The 16,589-nt window shown below is 40.1% G+C and overlaps 1 protein-coding gene and 1 long non-coding RNA gene across 3 annotated transcripts; one reads left to right on the top strand and one right to left on the bottom strand.

Moving 5' to 3' along the window:
• Nucleotides 1-7,099: 7,099 nt before the first annotated feature.
• Nucleotides 7,100-12,784, bottom strand: LOC147757728 (uncharacterized). 2 transcript variants are annotated; one of them, XR_015321144.1, is made up of 3 exons: nt 12,602-12,784; nt 7,969-8,335; nt 7,100-7,404 (listed from the first exon to the last, which is right to left on the bottom strand). It is a non-coding gene; the product is annotated as an uncharacterized LOC147757728 (long non-coding RNA). The 2 variants fall into 2 exon arrangements; XR_015321145.1 differs by lacking the exon at nt 12,602-12,784 and adding an exon at nt 9,784-10,188.
• A 58-nt stretch (nt 12,785-12,842) lies between these two features.
• On the top strand, nt 12,843-16,354 carry LOC111245733 (uncharacterized). Its single transcript, XM_022794442.2, has 2 exons — nt 12,843-13,231; nt 14,072-16,354. The coding sequence occupies exons 1-2, from the start codon at nt 12,848-12,850 to the stop codon at nt 14,408-14,410; spliced, it is 723 nt and encodes a 240-aa protein (XP_022650177.1). The 5' UTR covers nt 12,843-12,847; the 3' UTR covers nt 14,411-16,354.
• The last annotated feature ends 235 nt before the right edge of the window (nt 16,355-16,589 follow it).

Here is a 16,589-nt window from a genome sequence, read left to right as displayed (position 1 = left end):
AATTATGGTCGTAGACGCAGCGATTATAGAAGCTATGGTCGTAATAAACAAGATTGTATAGTTTGGAACTGGCAGTTAATGCTTTTGTATATTTGGTTCACTCGTTTATCTTTTACTATTCAGTTTATTTAACGAGTTTACACCAGACGACAAATAAGCAAGCCTCTCAACGGTCCTTTTATGTTCTTTGTAGCAACACACAGAGCTCGGTTGTTTACAGCTCTATGCCACCTCATAGCGCATTCGTACCAAAAAATAATTCAATCAATTGTATCTATAATGTAAGTTAACAGTTGTACATCGAACATTATTTACAGCACATGTTCCATCCTATCGGCAGATGCTATGCGTTATATCTCTAGCAATTTCAATAAGAACAATCAATCGTCGATTTTATTTACTATTATCTTCCGTACTAATAAAAGCTATTTCTTTTTAGAATAAATCTATTACGGCAAAAAATAATAAGTTATTTTCGCGATTCGGGTGAAAATCAGCTATTAACCTAATTAGTTCCACTAGATAAACTCCATCAAGTAAGAACTTGCTTCTTTGCCCCAAATTAATGCTCCATGTCGTTGCCTGTTTCACGCAGCTCCAGCAAAAGTCTGAAAAAAATTATGACGGAAAATCAGAGGATAATGAATTGAATGCAGATCTAAAGGACTCTAAAATTCAGCAAATGGCTTAAAAGGACATTGTTAGTTAACATCTGTTTCTAATTGCGTCATACAAATCAGGCTTTGACGGTTAATCTTTTTCCGTCCATCTGCACATTTTGGCCTTTCGGGTTGTTTCAACCAAAGATCACGCTTCGCTGAAATCTTTATACAACATGGTTAAATGACATCTTCACATTTAATGTATCGCTTATGCTTAACAGTTACTCCTAAAAAGTTCTTTGCAGATTAATATTAATGTCAAGAATATTTTGAGAATTACCAGTGAGTGGTTTAGGTCCTAAATTGAAGATGTGATCGTGGCCATTGGTGGTAAAATTTAATGAACATGACCGTTAGTAGTGCATTTCTAATGCGTACGAAAAAAAATGCTCAAATATATGCTTTTCTTCAGATACATTCTTACAGGAAAAATTTCAAGTTTAAATGCCCCACGCCGTATGTATATATATATATACGTACGTAAATTGGTCTTCTGTCTTTTCTTTCTTCATTGATTGACATGCGGACCAACACGTGTTGTCAGTTGCAGCCGAGAGGTCTATCAGGATATCTTAAGTGATTCCATCGAGATTCGTTGCTCTGTTCTGCAGGTATTCATCGAATGTCATTTGCGAGTAAGGAAGGCGAACCCGCCTATGGGGAACACTCGTGGAGCGCGACACGTCCAAAGAACGCTTTTCAGCTCGGTATAGCGACGAGGAATGGGCACGCAGAGCCAAGCTGGCAGCTGCTTATGGGGGAAACTAAATATGGAGCATGACGGCGTGTAAAGCCCCAAACCTTTCGGCCGCGAGCTTTTTTACTGTAGACCTATGGATAGGCGGGGCTGGGCATCGAAGTTTGCCGTCACTAATATATTCACAGCAGTGCACATGCGAAGGAGAAGGGCCGAAGGCTGGAATAGCCACTATGGCGTACGAGGGCAGATACGCAACCGTCACCAGTACTACGACCATCACCACTGCGGCAGCGGCGGTTGTGTTCTTCTTTGGTTGATAGCCTGCCAGTCAGCCAGCGAGGCAGGCGGGCAGCGAGCGAAGGAACGAACGAATGTAGGCACGCTGCGAGCTTTGTGTTCATATGCATGGTGACCAAGAACAGCACGTCCGTACATGGGAAGCGCTGGCAGCGTATTGTGTGTTAATCAAATCCATCTAACGGAAGTCCCCGGGGCGGGGCGTGTCTCTGACGTGTCGCTCTGAAGATGACACTTTGCAAATATCACCTCCACGGTGCAGCGCCTCCACGTAAACGAGTCTGCAAGGGTGTGTGTGCGCCTAAGTGTGCCAATACGACGAAACAACTTGCTGGCAGCCTCGCTGGATTGCCGCTAAACGAGAAATGAAACCAGCTCGCGAAGAGATGTACGAGCAACTGCACGAGTCCGAGCACAACATTCTGACAGTCGCAGTTCCATTCCAACTTCTAGGATAGGATAGGACGCACAGCCATTCAACCATGGCCTTTCGTTTCTTTGTAAGCAGATGAGGTACGGTACCGCCTCACGGCACACATGTACTGCCTGCCCTACTTGTGGCTGCGAGGTAAGCTGAAATGAGAATGAACGTCTACCCTCTACTTTGGCAGACGTTCACCGGCCCCACTCGACAGCCCTTCTAGCGCAGGACTAGTTTCCGAAGTAGACAGGACTGCTAGAACGTAGTTGCAGTAAGTGGCTGACAAAGCGCCTCTGGCGTCCCGTCCCGTGCAGATCAGATGAGCTCGTAAGTATGGCGAGTGGCTACCCCCTTACACACGTATATTATATAGCTGCCTATCTCAACGTTCCTTCAAATACATATAAATGGCAGCTGCTAATTACATGTCGAAAACGATAGACAAAACAGGTATATTTATATTACAGGTAGTTATATAATCAGGAAAATGATGAGCGTACGGTGTGCATTAGAAACGCGAAAGTATTTATTACACAGAAAACAAGAAAAGCTCTATAGAGACTGTATGGTGCCACAGTAGCGTAAAGGCATAAATTACAGATTTCCACTGGACTGCAGAGAATAACGTAAGAAGGCAAAATACTTAAAAAAAAAAGAAATATTTTTTTAAGTTTGATGAATTTCTACTAAGAAGAAAACGATAAGTGCTAAATGCTGGTTTTGTTAATATGCACAGTCCTAGCATCTGTGTCTGCCAAACCAAATGGACACGAGTTAATTATTATGATGCTTAGATAAAAAAAATATCAACTTGTTCAAAAGCATTGTAGCAGGGCAATCAGCACCATAGAAAACGCAGGACCAGCCACTGCCTCGATAGCCAAAGGACCAGTCTACACAGAAGACAGTTGGGTTTAAAACATCGCCTAAGGACAGTTTGACGGGTTTAATTCTGATGAAGAACGATGTAAAAGATGACGGAGGCGGATATGACTGAGTAAACGTACGCCGCCCATGACAGCCAAGCGTTTTTATAAAGTAAAGAACATCGATGACCGCGTCGACAGCCGTAGTACCAACAACAACAACAAAAATGGTAGTTATGCTGCCCGCTGCAGTTGTAGCAGAATAACGGCAGTGATTCTGAAAGGAACAAAAAAAGAAAGCCCAAAGAGGAAAGAGGATGGTGATACAGAGCAAGGCAGATGGAAGAAGTTTAAAGAAACAGTGCCGCCATAACGATGACGATGTCGACGACAATGACGCTCCGGAACGGAAGACCGATGACAAAGGGTGAGACGATAATGCGAGGCAAAAGAACGGGATAAGAACGAGGGAAAATATGCTAGTGGCCTATGGCAGAGTTTGTACGGGCTGCAAAACGACACCATAGTATCAATAGCTCATCAAACAACAGCGTGGCCTTACTCAAAGATACCGAGACTGGCCGTGGTAGTAATAGTAGCGTTACACCTCTTCCTTGCTGGGAGTAACACATGTCAGCCTGGTTTGGTTCGTCAGTAAAATTATCCCTGAACAAAAAAAGACAAACCATGAGAATGACAAGATGAGCAGCAGCAAGAAAAGCGGGCCTTACAGCCAAGTTAAGTACGAAGAGGACAAGGGGGAAACTGATTGGTGAAAGAGCGGCTGGGGGCAAACTCCAAAATGACTATTCCTTCTTCGCCTTGTCGTCCTCTGCTTTGCGCACTGAGTCCATTATGATCGAAGGCAAAGCAGCAGCAGTCACGACAACGACGACGGAGCTAGTTCAAAACTGAAGCGTTTAATGGCTGCTGCCTCGGTGTGCAGCAGTTTCTACTAAGGGAAACGGTTTCTTCTAACGAGCACATTGAAGAACCCGGCTAAACTCATGACTTCTTTATGTCATGCAAGATAGTTCTCTAGCCTTCTATATACGCACATTGTGTAACTCATTATTGATGCTCACATTGATAATGAGGAGCACGGTTGGACGTATCCTACAAGATAAGAGCTAAGGAGCTACTCGAACATTTGCACATGCCCACGTACATCTACGAAGACGAAAAAGGCACAAACGTTACTATCATTTGCAAAGCGTCATTACGCTGAAGTGATGATGTTATCGCATAAAATTTTGCGCTGGATAGTAAAAACTTTGCATAAAGTTTTCAGTTACTGATACTGCAAGTTTACCGCAAAGATATACAGTGTCTATGACTGAACATGCTTTTACGTTTCAAGATAAATTTGCTGTGGTTACGCTACTAATGACGTAGATGGCGATACCAGCTCGTCGTTGGCGATGTATAGCATAGCGAAAATAATAACATTTATCAATTTATTACCTTACAAGCACAGATTAATGATATAGATATGTCATGCGTTCGTTATCATGCGCAATCTTTAATATAGCCTCGCTAGCACGATAGAGGTTCAACATGATTGCACCTTTTGACGTGGTCTCTCGTGAGTTGGCTCCCAAAAAATTTTATACACGTATTCCGATCAGGTATATAGGATCCAAGAATGACAAATCTAGTTACCAGATAGCGATTGTTTTAACTAATATTTATTCATGCCTTCATATGTCACTAGTCCCGTTTCACAAACTTCAGTATCCACTTGCAGCGCCTTGTCCTTATACTTCTAATAAATTGCTTCTAAGAGTCCATCTTAGGCAATTCAAAGTTCTACTTAGGTATAAATAGGGCATTTTCAGAAATAGATACGTTCGTTGATTCGGTGGTGCAGGTCATTACATGCTAGAAATATGCTGATTTTATCAATCGCGAGCATGTTTGCTTCAGTTATTTTCTTTCTTCTCAACTATGTCCGATAAAATACATCTGGAATTATTTTCAGGTTAAAATAAACCATATCCATCAGTATTGATTATTCCAGGGGTCTTGATATGTGCTGCAAGCCATGAAGAAATCAATACTTGGTAGTGATAAAATCACGTCTTCGGCGGAATAGCTATCTTTTGTCGGTTTAGCAGATTTAGTATGAGCATCGTGTACACCAATGGCGAAAGTTTATCGCCGCAGGAGACACTGGTCCTTACCAGGCCTTCCAGAGACGCCCTCGACATTGGGTTCCGCTAGGTTTGCCTACGAATTATAGCAAATTTCACAGCATCTATTACAGTATATGTATCCAGAAATGCAGGTTCGATTTAATATAAAATTATAGCTAATAGTGCTAATCAGAAAAGATTTCATAGCTTTACATAGCCAGTGAATATTCTGTTAGTGTTAGTAGCAAGCGTTAGTTTGGTACGTCAAAAGAGCTATTTGGGCTCTGTCGAACGAGAAACGGAAGATATTCAGATTGATTCAACTCGGCTCAAGTGTTTATGAAGAGGAGAAGGACGAATGACCGATAGGGTGCCGGCCGCCGCTTGCCGGTTGGACGTGTCCTGTCTTCGTTCCCTCCTCTCTACGAAAGCCCTTCACGACAACTTGAGGACTATTTGGATTCGTTCTACTCGTCATGATGCGCTGGATGGATAGACAGCTCGCTAGACAGCCAAGTAACAACTACCGCAACTGGTGGCGTACGACAGCGAGAGTCGTCGGGGGAGAAAACTGCGGTTTGAGCGGGCGGTCTTGAGGGGGCTCCCTTCTAAGAGAAGTGTAAGCAGAGCGGTATGAGGTGAGCAAAAAAGGTGGCCCAATACTGTAGCTTCAATATACCACAATTGATGGACTAAAGCTACGCTCACTCAACGCTCCGTGTGAGCCCTACTATCCCCACACGAACTCTGTTTTGGTAATCATTCGAGTCAAGGGGATGAGGGTATGAATATACGAACTAGGATACTTTGACTGCGAAAGCAGCCGTTTCCCGAGAGGAAGCGCTTGGGATGTCTGAGTGTGGGAAAATAGATTCTGACTCATGAATCCGACGTACTGCCAAGTGAACAAGCTGTTTTAGAATAGCGAGGTTCCCTCTACTTAGTGAGAGGATTTGGCTAGGAATGTGCTTCAAAGAGAAACAGTGAACGGATTTCAATTGCTGCAGTGGAACAACGTCTAAATCAACGGAAGATGTGCGTGGCTAGTTTGCCGCAACCGCTGTATAACCCTTTCAACAAACTGTCGATATACGCTTTACGGTGATAATTGTTTCTCGATAATACCTTACTCACACGCACGCCTGGACCGTAGCGGATTTACGTGACTCTCTCCTATGGTTTGCATAGTCTTGAGAACAGCCATTGCGATATATAGATAGGAATTACTTTGTTACACCATAGATAGTTGTGAATTTGAACCTTGTATACGAACGGCTATCGCAAAATTGCAGTGGACATACCATAGTTTTACCATACGTCGACGTATTTGAGCATACCAGCTAATTAAACCATCAAACAAGAAAACAGAGCATGCAAATCTTATATCTGAAAGCTGACATGAAGTTAAAAGATAAGCATAAAAAACTAAATAGAGAAGGTTAGAAAAAGAAGGAAAATTTAGAATAGGAGATCAGCGGTGTTAGTACAAAGAGGATCAACCAATTTCTTGAAAAAGTAAGGACCACTGGCATACATAACTTATAGGCTTTAAGGTGCGAAGAAGCAAAAACATTAAATATGTTATGGGAAATAACAACAAAACGCTCCACCTATTATAAAACGTCTAATATGTATAAATAATGTGCTCTGTATTCTTCAAAACTGAAAAAAAAATTATGTTATGTATAAATATTCGGTTATTAAAAGAACAAGCAGTACAGCCGAGCAGGTTCAAGAGAAATTGAATAACAGATATTTATGCAGGTAGTGCGTCATCACTTGCAAATAAGCACTTTGTGATTGTCTATAAACGACGCATGGTTACGAGCAGTTTTAAACCTTGCTGAAATCTCCATTCATGCTGCAGTATATATACAAATAACACGGATTTAATCAAATCGTGGTCCGACCAGTACTCCATTGTACAGTAAAAAGACAGAAAATGGTGCTTCAAATGCAGTATCCTCTTCATAGAGAAGAAAAACGAAACTCCCTTGCGTAGACACTTCACATGCACCGGCTGCATGAAGCTTAAGAGGCGCGAAGAACAGCAGGTGCACACTTGAAGAAAGCCTTCGAGATAAGTCTCTTTATATCTATTTAGATCATTTGTCAAAAAATACGCAGTAACTCTCGTTAAAGTATGCTTATTATATTGAAATAATACAAGGACAACGTAAATCATTCACAAGGGCGTAAATCTTCACAACCATCCGCAAGTGTTGACCTGTTGAAATGATTTTGCAAGTACACGTTTCTAGTTCTTAAGCGGTCTTCGTCTGTGTGAAGCCATTATATACCTGCGATATTACTGTGCTGAAGTCTGAAATATCACCATATGTGTGATTGCTATAACATTTGCTAGTATTGCTAGCATATAGTGATTGCTATATACAAGATTTAACTGACTATAAGTCGAGCGATACACAGTATATGGAATAAGACATATTGCAACAAACAAAACTCGCTGGATATGTATGTGTTTTATGAGGAAAAAGCATAAACAAGTCAGCTACACAGCACAAGAATCTTCGAATAATGTATGCGTGTATCACAGACAATTATTTCAACTATCAGTGTTGTGATGCGATCATTGAAATATAAGATTCTAATAATGACTCCCATGAATTGCGTATGATTATTTGGTTCTTCACGTGCTTGCCGCCTATGTGCTAATCATAAAACTCACCTTTGCAACGGAATAACACGCTAACTTTACTACGCCTACACGCAACGAATTGTTTCAGATTATTCACTATGCAATTACTTAAGGCACTCGATTTGGGTTGTTGCAAAGGGTATACCTGTAGGTAAGAAAAGCGACTTTTGGTGTTCAATGTTCCGATTAAATCAGTACTAATGGTCAGTACATCCAGCTATTCCTCACCTATAGCGTTGTTCCTCAAATTCACAGCTTAGCTTTTTTTATTTCCTTCCGTTTTGTACTCTTGTAGCTTCTCTCCGGCGGATTCCTCCGGCGGCCTTAGTTCCTTATGGCGAGCCTTACCCACTACCCTTATAGCTTCAGCCTCATTCCCGACATAGGCTAAGATCCCTTGAGCCGCTCGTTCCTGTCGGAGGCTTCGACCTCTAAGGGTTTGTCTTTTTTAGCGGCGGTACCAACTGCCGCCGGCAGCGCCATGGTTAAATGCCAGTCTTGGTGGCCCGCCTCTGTCAGCAATCTGGCCATTGACCTCATTCATACAGGACGCATGTTTAACTCATTGACCTTGTTCAACTAGTAGTTTACGGTTCTGCAAGCATTGTCAAGAAAGGTTTTTGCTAGATGTAGTATGTTTTAACATGATTACGATCTATTATCTCCTGATTCATTCGAAAAATTTCATGGGATCTAAAAATCAAGGAATGTTACAGTACATATAATAGTTTAGCGTAGTAACTAAGTAACCGCTATAAACAAATCGGCTTTGGAAACGGCTAGATTCACAGGCAAAGCAGAGGTCTGTATAGTTTATACTCACACGAAGAGTGTGTTTGTTTATATGCAACAGCGTATGCGGATCATGCGGAAAACAAGGCTATCGCAACAACTGCTCTCAAGATCTCAGATTATGGACCACTTTATTTACTTAAGTACTCGAATAGATACGACGCCACAACTCTGTGTCTACGATCAGATTTTCAGTTTACTATTTCGCTGTACTAAAGCAGTTATTGATGTATATCTTTACTACTTACTAGCGCTACAGATTATTGATATGTTTTGCTAGCGTATGTCATTACTTCATTGATGATACTGGATTTTAGCAACAAGACGTTATCTATTGGAATATTTAGGGCAAAAATCTATCGTGTGATCGTCTTTGAAGTCGCCACTTGATATTGGTTCAAAAATGGTCAGAATAGCTTTTACTGAACATCCCTGGGTTTTTTTTAGCACAGCATTCATAGGTAGGCAGGGCAACCTCTACAGTGTTCTAATTGTCATGCGGCAGTTCTACTGAGGCTTATCGACTTACATTCAAGATTGCACTAGGTATTAAAGGGTTGCGCTTATGTTTGCCATTCGTTGTTATTACTGACAATTCATCGTAGAAGTAAAACATGTGGAAACCTAGTAAGAACTATTTGCCTCGCAAGCTATTGTTTGCTAATTTTTCTTTGGCAGAAGTTATACGTCTCCATCAAAAAAAAAAGGACGTATCTTCTCTCGAATAACCCATTAATTAACTTCGTCGAAGTTTTTAAGCTCTAGTGCGTGCTACTACTAATGTATCACGCCTTTTTCGACAAGCCTTTTTAAATGCTCTTGGCACACTTTGGTGATTCTTAATTAACACCAAATGAAATGTATTTTCTATTGACTGCAGCGTATGGAAATACGCTTAAGGCCACTTTAGGAGAAGCGGCTGCCAGCTAGAGAAAGGCATAAGAAAGCGCCATAATTGTATCTGAAATGATGATTTCAAATTGATGACGGGGGTCGCTGTGGACAAATATAATAACAGGTAGTCTATTAATTTTTCGATGCGATTGCCCGATTTTACCATACAAGTGATCTGGTTGTCGTTTAATGAAATAACTACCGTTTCCTTAGCTATTAGCAGCTTGAAACAAGATGGCATAGTTTACATCTTCACTTGTGAACCCCAGAAATTCCAAATTAGCAAAAGTGTTTTTTTTTTATTTTAGAATAGATATTCCATTTCAATTTTGTAAGATCGCAGTTAAAAAAAAATACCTCCGCTTTGTCAGAACGCCCACATAAGCGATGAGCTGCAGCTGGTGATTGAACGTTGGAAAGAACTGAAATATTTTGTTTTAACATCGCTAATCTGCAGAGAAATCATAAAGAAGGTCAAGTACCGTTATGAAAATATAATATGCAGCAGGATAATATATACGTAAAACAAAAGCATTGCGTCTATTCCTTATTTCGGCAAAATTATCAAGCCTTACCTTTACAAAGGAATAACCTTACGGTGATAACATTTTGATTTGAGTACGTCCAGTTCTAATGAGAAGACTTGAGCTTATAAAATAGACCTGAAATCCTACGGTGAGTGAATAAATACGCTAAAACGCAAGTTGAAAAATGTTCATTCTAAGTTTAAGGTCGCATGCCCTGTACTATACTTCAAACGCTATGGCTCTAGAAATAGTGCACGCTGTCGACAGCAATGAAATTTTGTAGATCCAGCAATACAGTTTCGTTGCATCTTAGTATATATATACGAAAATGGGTTCTAGCAGTCCCTGCAATCTTTAGTCGTATTATAAATGAGCGACCCACCAAGGCGCCCAAGATCCTCATGTAGGCAAGCTCGTCTAGCCGAATGGGTCTGTTCACTTTAGGGAAGGGGACACATTTAACCGGGTTCTGGCCGGACCATGTGAATAGTTATAATGCTTATTTTTTCGTTTTAGCCTTACGCGTGTACATACAGCAGAATAGATAGGTCAATCATTTTAGAAAGGGGAGTGTAGCGAGTCTTAACCAAGATGCGGTGAAAACACCCGAATCAGACATCACATCATAGCGGGTCTGATTCTGCATCTGGTGCCATTTGCGAATTCGTAACTCTCTCCTAGATTTGGAGGGCGCCATAACCGACCATGGAGGGCATCTATTTGGAGCCTATGGTATCGGATCTAACAAGTGGTGGCGCCTGTCTTGCGTGGATCCCCGAGTAAAGATTTAGCCCCTATCGCATCGCAGAAGCTTTGGAGCATAGAAACCACTTCTGCTGCTTCTCTACGCGTGATTGTTGTGATATTCATGTTCTGTCTGAGTGTGTGTGTGTGTGTGTTTGTGCATGTGTGTGTGTGTGTGTGTGTGTGTGTGTGTGTGTGTGTGCTGTAGTGCAGGGGCAGTTTCAACTCCAGAGCAACTCCAGCTCTTTCATCTTCTACTCTCACAGCTAGCTAGTCAGGCAGCCAGCTCATGAAGCATCGAAAAAGCGGGACTTACAGCATGATGATGATCTGACTGAGCAAACCATTGAATATAGCGACCGATCTGGCACTTGAAGGTATTCCTTAAACAAAACTAATACCAATAATGATTTTGTCCGATGCATTTCTGTTTTCTTCATCGATAAAGTTCATGGGGCCGGTGTTATCGCCTCCGCAGGTACTGTTGCAACGTTAATATTTGCCACCATGGCTGATTGCTACTTGTATTTCTGATTTTACGATTATAGCAATCCGCTGCTTACTTCAATTTTTCGTGGCACAATCGTGCCCCGCAAGACGGAGCTACATGTAATATGCACCATAATATCGGCGCACCCCAATCGGCACTTAATGTGCAGTTAGTGCAAACTTATCACTGTGTTAGCGGTGCCATGATTGGTAAATTTTCGCACTGTAAAGAAGATACTTCTTTGTTGTTCCTGCACGTGTGCTACAGGTTCGACGGAGTCGTTCATAATGCATTAGGATCATTATTTGTTTGGGAAGTAGCTAAGCATTTGTTCATCAAACAGGACGAGAATGAGGACTGTGGCTGGTGACTTCGACGGATTATCTCGTTTTTCTGATAGAGTGTGTATGGTGTATATGTGAGTGTTTGTCTGTGTGTGTACGAGTGCTTGTGCGCGCTATTGTCTGACAACATTGTGCGATATCAAGCAGCTTTTTTGTTTAATGCGCGGCTAAAATAGATGATCGCTTGCCATCCTTAAAAAACTATTCTGCTGCCGTTAACTAACATCTGCCGAGACACGTTGCTACGTTTTACCCAAAGTAGCGGAGAGCGAGCTAACTAGTCTGCTAAAATTTTAGTACATGAAAACAAGTGGACAAAGGCGTGATGTAATAAACTCAAAAGTGTTTTATCTAACCTAAAAGCATCTGGAAGGGAATGAAAAAGTATTTGTTACGGTACGTTCTAATGACGACTGAAATCGACCGCTTTCTGTGATTCATCAGTGACCTTCTCCACTTGAATTCGAAATGATTCGAATTTATGTGCTTCCACCCAAAAGACTCCCTCCGTTAAAGGGGAAATGAGTTGATTTGTTCCGCATGATAATCATGTGTATAAAAAAACAGCCAATCATTATACAAGAAAACCAACAAGTAGCTAGCGTAAGTGTGTGACATTACATAAATATGGAAAATTATAATGCTGTACATAGAGGAACGAAGCTGATCCTAACCGGAATCGAAGTGTACGTGTTCTTATTTACAATCTGTATAAAGGTGTGCAGATTAGAATTTAGTGACACATTTGTACTAACGAACTTATTTCAGGTAAATCCAATCAAGTGAGGTAAACTTACAGACCTCTACATTTTGCTTGTTTCCTATTTATCCGATATTTATCCGACGATGTAATCTCTTCAGTATTTTTCATAGCTGAGTAATCCTTGGAAGCTATATAGTAGTAATTCTTGTTTTAATTAAAATTAATATTGGTGATATCATACGCTAATGAGCAGGCTAAATGGATTTCCGGAGATCATGAAGTGATTATGGATGATAGCAATTGAATCTCGCTGTCTCTAATTTTGGCAAAGCATATTGAGAGATAGAATATTAGGCAATCTACTTACAAGAGTCTTTTCATAGAAAGTTTCAGATCTTTTGCTGGAGTCCCGTGAACGGAGTTGTGTCGCACACCGCCATCACCACCGTTGCATGCCAATTTTCATTCAGAACCTTCTTTCTTGCTTTCGAATGACTTAATCTATTTATTTTCGCTCGGATAGTAGGATTATTTCTAGCTGTTTTTCTACCACACTAAAGGTATGAAATTTTCCTGGAATTTGTCCATCTAAAAATGTGTTTCTGCAGGAGATATGGAGTTGAAGATTCTTCAGCCACTACCAAACTTTCTTCGAATCAACAATCTTACACCAACCGAACAGTTTGCCTTCTGGTCTTCCCTTAGTACTAGGGAGTTGATCGAAAATAATAACAACAGCAGCAATAAAAACATAAACAACAATAATAATATTAATAATGCATCAGACATAGCTGCTAGGAGCAAGAGATTGGGAAAACCGGGCCGGAAACCTGTCCGTGATCTAAATAAGCCTTTTCAGTGCGAAACGTGCGAGTACTCATCGAAGTCCAAGTCAAACTTCACTATCCATATGAGAATTCATACCGGCGAAAAACCGTTTACATGCCCTGAGTGTGACTATGCCACCTCACAAAAAGGCAACCTACGGATTCATCAGGTACTTAAACAGCACTTCTTCTTGGTTTGAGTTAGTAGTCTGTCTAGATCTCTTTTGCAATAGATGAATATATTTTTTGTAGCGGAAGCGAAGTTAATAGCACTTTATAGACTAAGGCTAATCATTGTACCCTACAGGACAGCATTAGAGGCCGCTGGTGTAAAGTGCTCAATGGCAGTTAGTCTGTTAATTATGTGATTATGCTGTCCATGGCAAGACATCGACAATGTAATGCTATTACAGAAGTTGCTATGCCTTTTTGTAGAAAAAGATTTAATATTGTACTAAAAAAGTGTAGAAAAATTAAGCATTTTGGTCACTTAATAGGTAGTAACGGTATGAGAAAATCGAAAAATAAGAAATATAAGACGAATAAGAAAAAATATACCTAGTTACTTTTCTTCTTATTTTCTTGATTGTTTTTATTCTATATTGTTATCAATAATCTTAGTTCTAATTTATTTATTGTTTCTCTGTTTTTAGTCTTAATAATGAGTTTTTATACCGCGTTTTACTATAAATAAAAATCCTCGACGGCGGGTTTTTTTTATACCTATATAATTACTTGAAATAAAATCGGCTTATGTCAAATATTTTGTAGCCTGTGTAAGTGAAATTGAATTTGCACTTACTCCTAAACCTTTTTGTGATATTTCCTAACAATGCTGCGGTGCGTAGGACCTTAAGCTTTTACAAACGTAGCTAGGCTGTACGACAAAAATTATTAAATATTCCCTATCATACATTTTTTTTTGTTCCATCCTGAAATGGTTATGTGAGAACGAATGCAACTTACAGAAGGTTTGATAATTAACGATTTTAATGATTGTGAATTTACAGGAGCGACGCCACGGTCTGGGGAGAGCACCCCGACGTAGCGCACCCCAGGATTTTGCAGTGACGCTAAGCACCCCTCAGTTCAACCGGATGGCGCCAACATCAAGATCTGATGAACTACCAAACTCAACATTGAATGACTCACAATCAGTGCAAGCATCAATGGCCAACACTTTGGCTTACCTGGGCAGTACTCTCGGAGCTTTCAATACCTCTTTAACAGGTCCGGAAACGCCGAGTCGTCAAAGCGAGGCTGCTGATGATCTTCGTGCAGTACCGGGTCCGCGTCAATCTAATAGTCCTGACACAATGTCTGAAACTGCATCCCCACCTTCTCTCTAGCAAGTAATATGTGTAGCGTCATTAGTGTATAACATGACCACTCATTATTGAATAGATGACGGTATCGGAGCTATAAATAAGAAAAAAAATTACATTTAGGAGAACAAGAACATAATGTTTAATTAATGTGCATGCATATTGATACCATAAGGATTTTCACAAAATCGGTGACAATAACTTCTTCGAAACATTGATGTTTTTTCTCAATATGTTGTTGCAAAATATTCGAGCTTATGTGAGTCTAGCCTTCAATGAAAGCAGAAATCGCACACATACAAATGTTACATAGGTGCACTACAAAGATATGAAGTTAAATGTATCAAGTGTGTGGTGTTACTTAAGTGTGTACTGATCGCGCATGTATTAAGTGCATATGTAAATGATATAGTGATAGATCTTTAAGAAATGCCTAAAGAATGTCTACAATGACATCATTGTGTATCTGTCGACCAAAATTTTTTCGACAATACGCCTATACATAGGTGCAAGTATATTATCATGAAAACAATAGAGACTGCTCTTATATGTATATGAGAGAGGAACTACGTCGAGTGTTTTATTATATTGATGTTGTCAATGACCAGCTTTGGTTTCGACAACCATATATTGGGTTGTCGAAGGGTGCCAAAATTTCCCATCCAAGTTCTCTCAATGTTTGCCAAGTAGCTAAAGATGTATGTGGTCCGGCATTGTCATGGTGGAAGACGACGTCCCTTCTGTTCACTAGTTACGGTTGATTTTTTTCAATGGCTTGTTGTAATCTTGTAAGTTGTTGGTAATAGAAATCCGAATCAATCGTTCTGTTGCAACTTGAAATGCATGCACCTTTTCCCATCCCACTAAACGCATAGCGTAATTCTGCCACAGATTTTGGTGTACATTATTGTTATGTGATCCATTTTTTATTAGTTGTGAGTACTCGTTTTAAAAATAGTTAGATTTCGTTACGTTTCCGTAGACTTTTGCCAATGAAAATATAATCGAATGATTTCTTTTGCGTCAATTCGTGTGGCGCTCAAGCATCGAGCTTCTTTTTGTAACCAGTTTTCTTCAAATGGTTTAAAGCTCCTTAGTGGCGGATGTTTCTCGGCGTCGTTATGGCTACACATGTGACAGTCTTGCTCTACTTTTGCAATGATTTTATCAACCTTTTTCGTGATTGGTCTACCATTTTTCACATTGAAACTTCGAACACGGCTGAATTATCTTTAGGCCTTTTCTTTTGGTAACGCATATTGATCACAAAGAGCATTTTTTTACGAGTCTGAAAAGCACTGTGCCTTTGTCGTAATGGGACTGTAGAAAACAGCGAATTTTTATTAATGTTCAAGGCGCTCTACCCTAAGTGTAAATCAAGGTATTCCAACGATATTAAAACATCAACTACTGCCATATCTCAGCTTTAAAATGGCCGACCAGTACCCGACGCGGCTCATATAATCTGAGATATATAATTTGAAAGTCATCTAACTAGAAAAACTTTTTCGACAACCCAATATATATTTTACTTTTTCGACGGAAAATTCCAAGGTTGCGTGGCAAAATGTTTGAATTGGACTAGATTGCCCGCATTTCGACGCCATATTGTAACGAAAACTCGTACCAATTTGCCCACAAAAATGGGATCCAAGTAACTTCGAGCAATCTTGGAGCGTTTCTTCGCTTCTTGAAGTTCGCATGTCCAAGTCCCCTATATATACCAGAACGTGTAGTTTAGAGGCCATAACTCTGCGTTATCTCAATCGATTTTAACAAATTCAACTTCACTGGAAAGACTAAGTAATTAAGACGGATCCTATATCTATTTCTGCGTCTCTATAGAAACCAACTTGAAAAGCTAAACTTCGAAATATCTAAAAAAGTTCTAATTATTTACCAAATCGGCAAGTAGGAAAAAAATGAAATATTACAGCAATCACTAAATAAAAACCATAGTTTCAGGAACTGATTTTTTTCATCCGTATACCATATCGTGTGCGCGTGCGCATCGAAATGATAAACCATGATTTGGAAAGTGCGAGACAGCTTTCTTGAATACTAAGGTGCATATGCTTCTCTGAAAAACCCTTAATTAGCACACTCTAGCGATACTTTGGTAGTACAGGTTTTATCGTCACATAGCATCATGGAATTGAATATGGACAAATGTAAACATGCTTTTAAATTTATTTATTATAGA

The sequence above is a fragment of the Varroa destructor genome, unplaced genomic scaffold (assembly GCF_002443255.2).
Source record: "Varroa destructor unplaced genomic scaffold, Vdes_3.0 BEIS01000002.1, whole genome shotgun sequence".
NCBI classification, from domain to species: domain Eukaryota; kingdom Metazoa; phylum Arthropoda; class Arachnida; order Mesostigmata; family Varroidae; genus Varroa; species Varroa destructor.
The sequence above is the reverse complement of the archived record's forward strand: the minus strand, read 5'-3'. Positions and strand labels throughout refer to the sequence as shown.

Bases quoted from the DNA above. Each gene is read 5' to 3' on its own strand.
- LOC111245733 (XM_022794442.2), top strand. From the start codon at position 12,848: ATGGAGTTGAAGATTCTTCAGCCACTACCAAACTTTCTTCGAATCAAC. The intron at 13,232-14,071 runs GTACTTAAACAG...GTGAATTTACAG, and splicing joins GCAACCTACGGATTCATCAG to GAGCGACGCCACGGTCTGGG.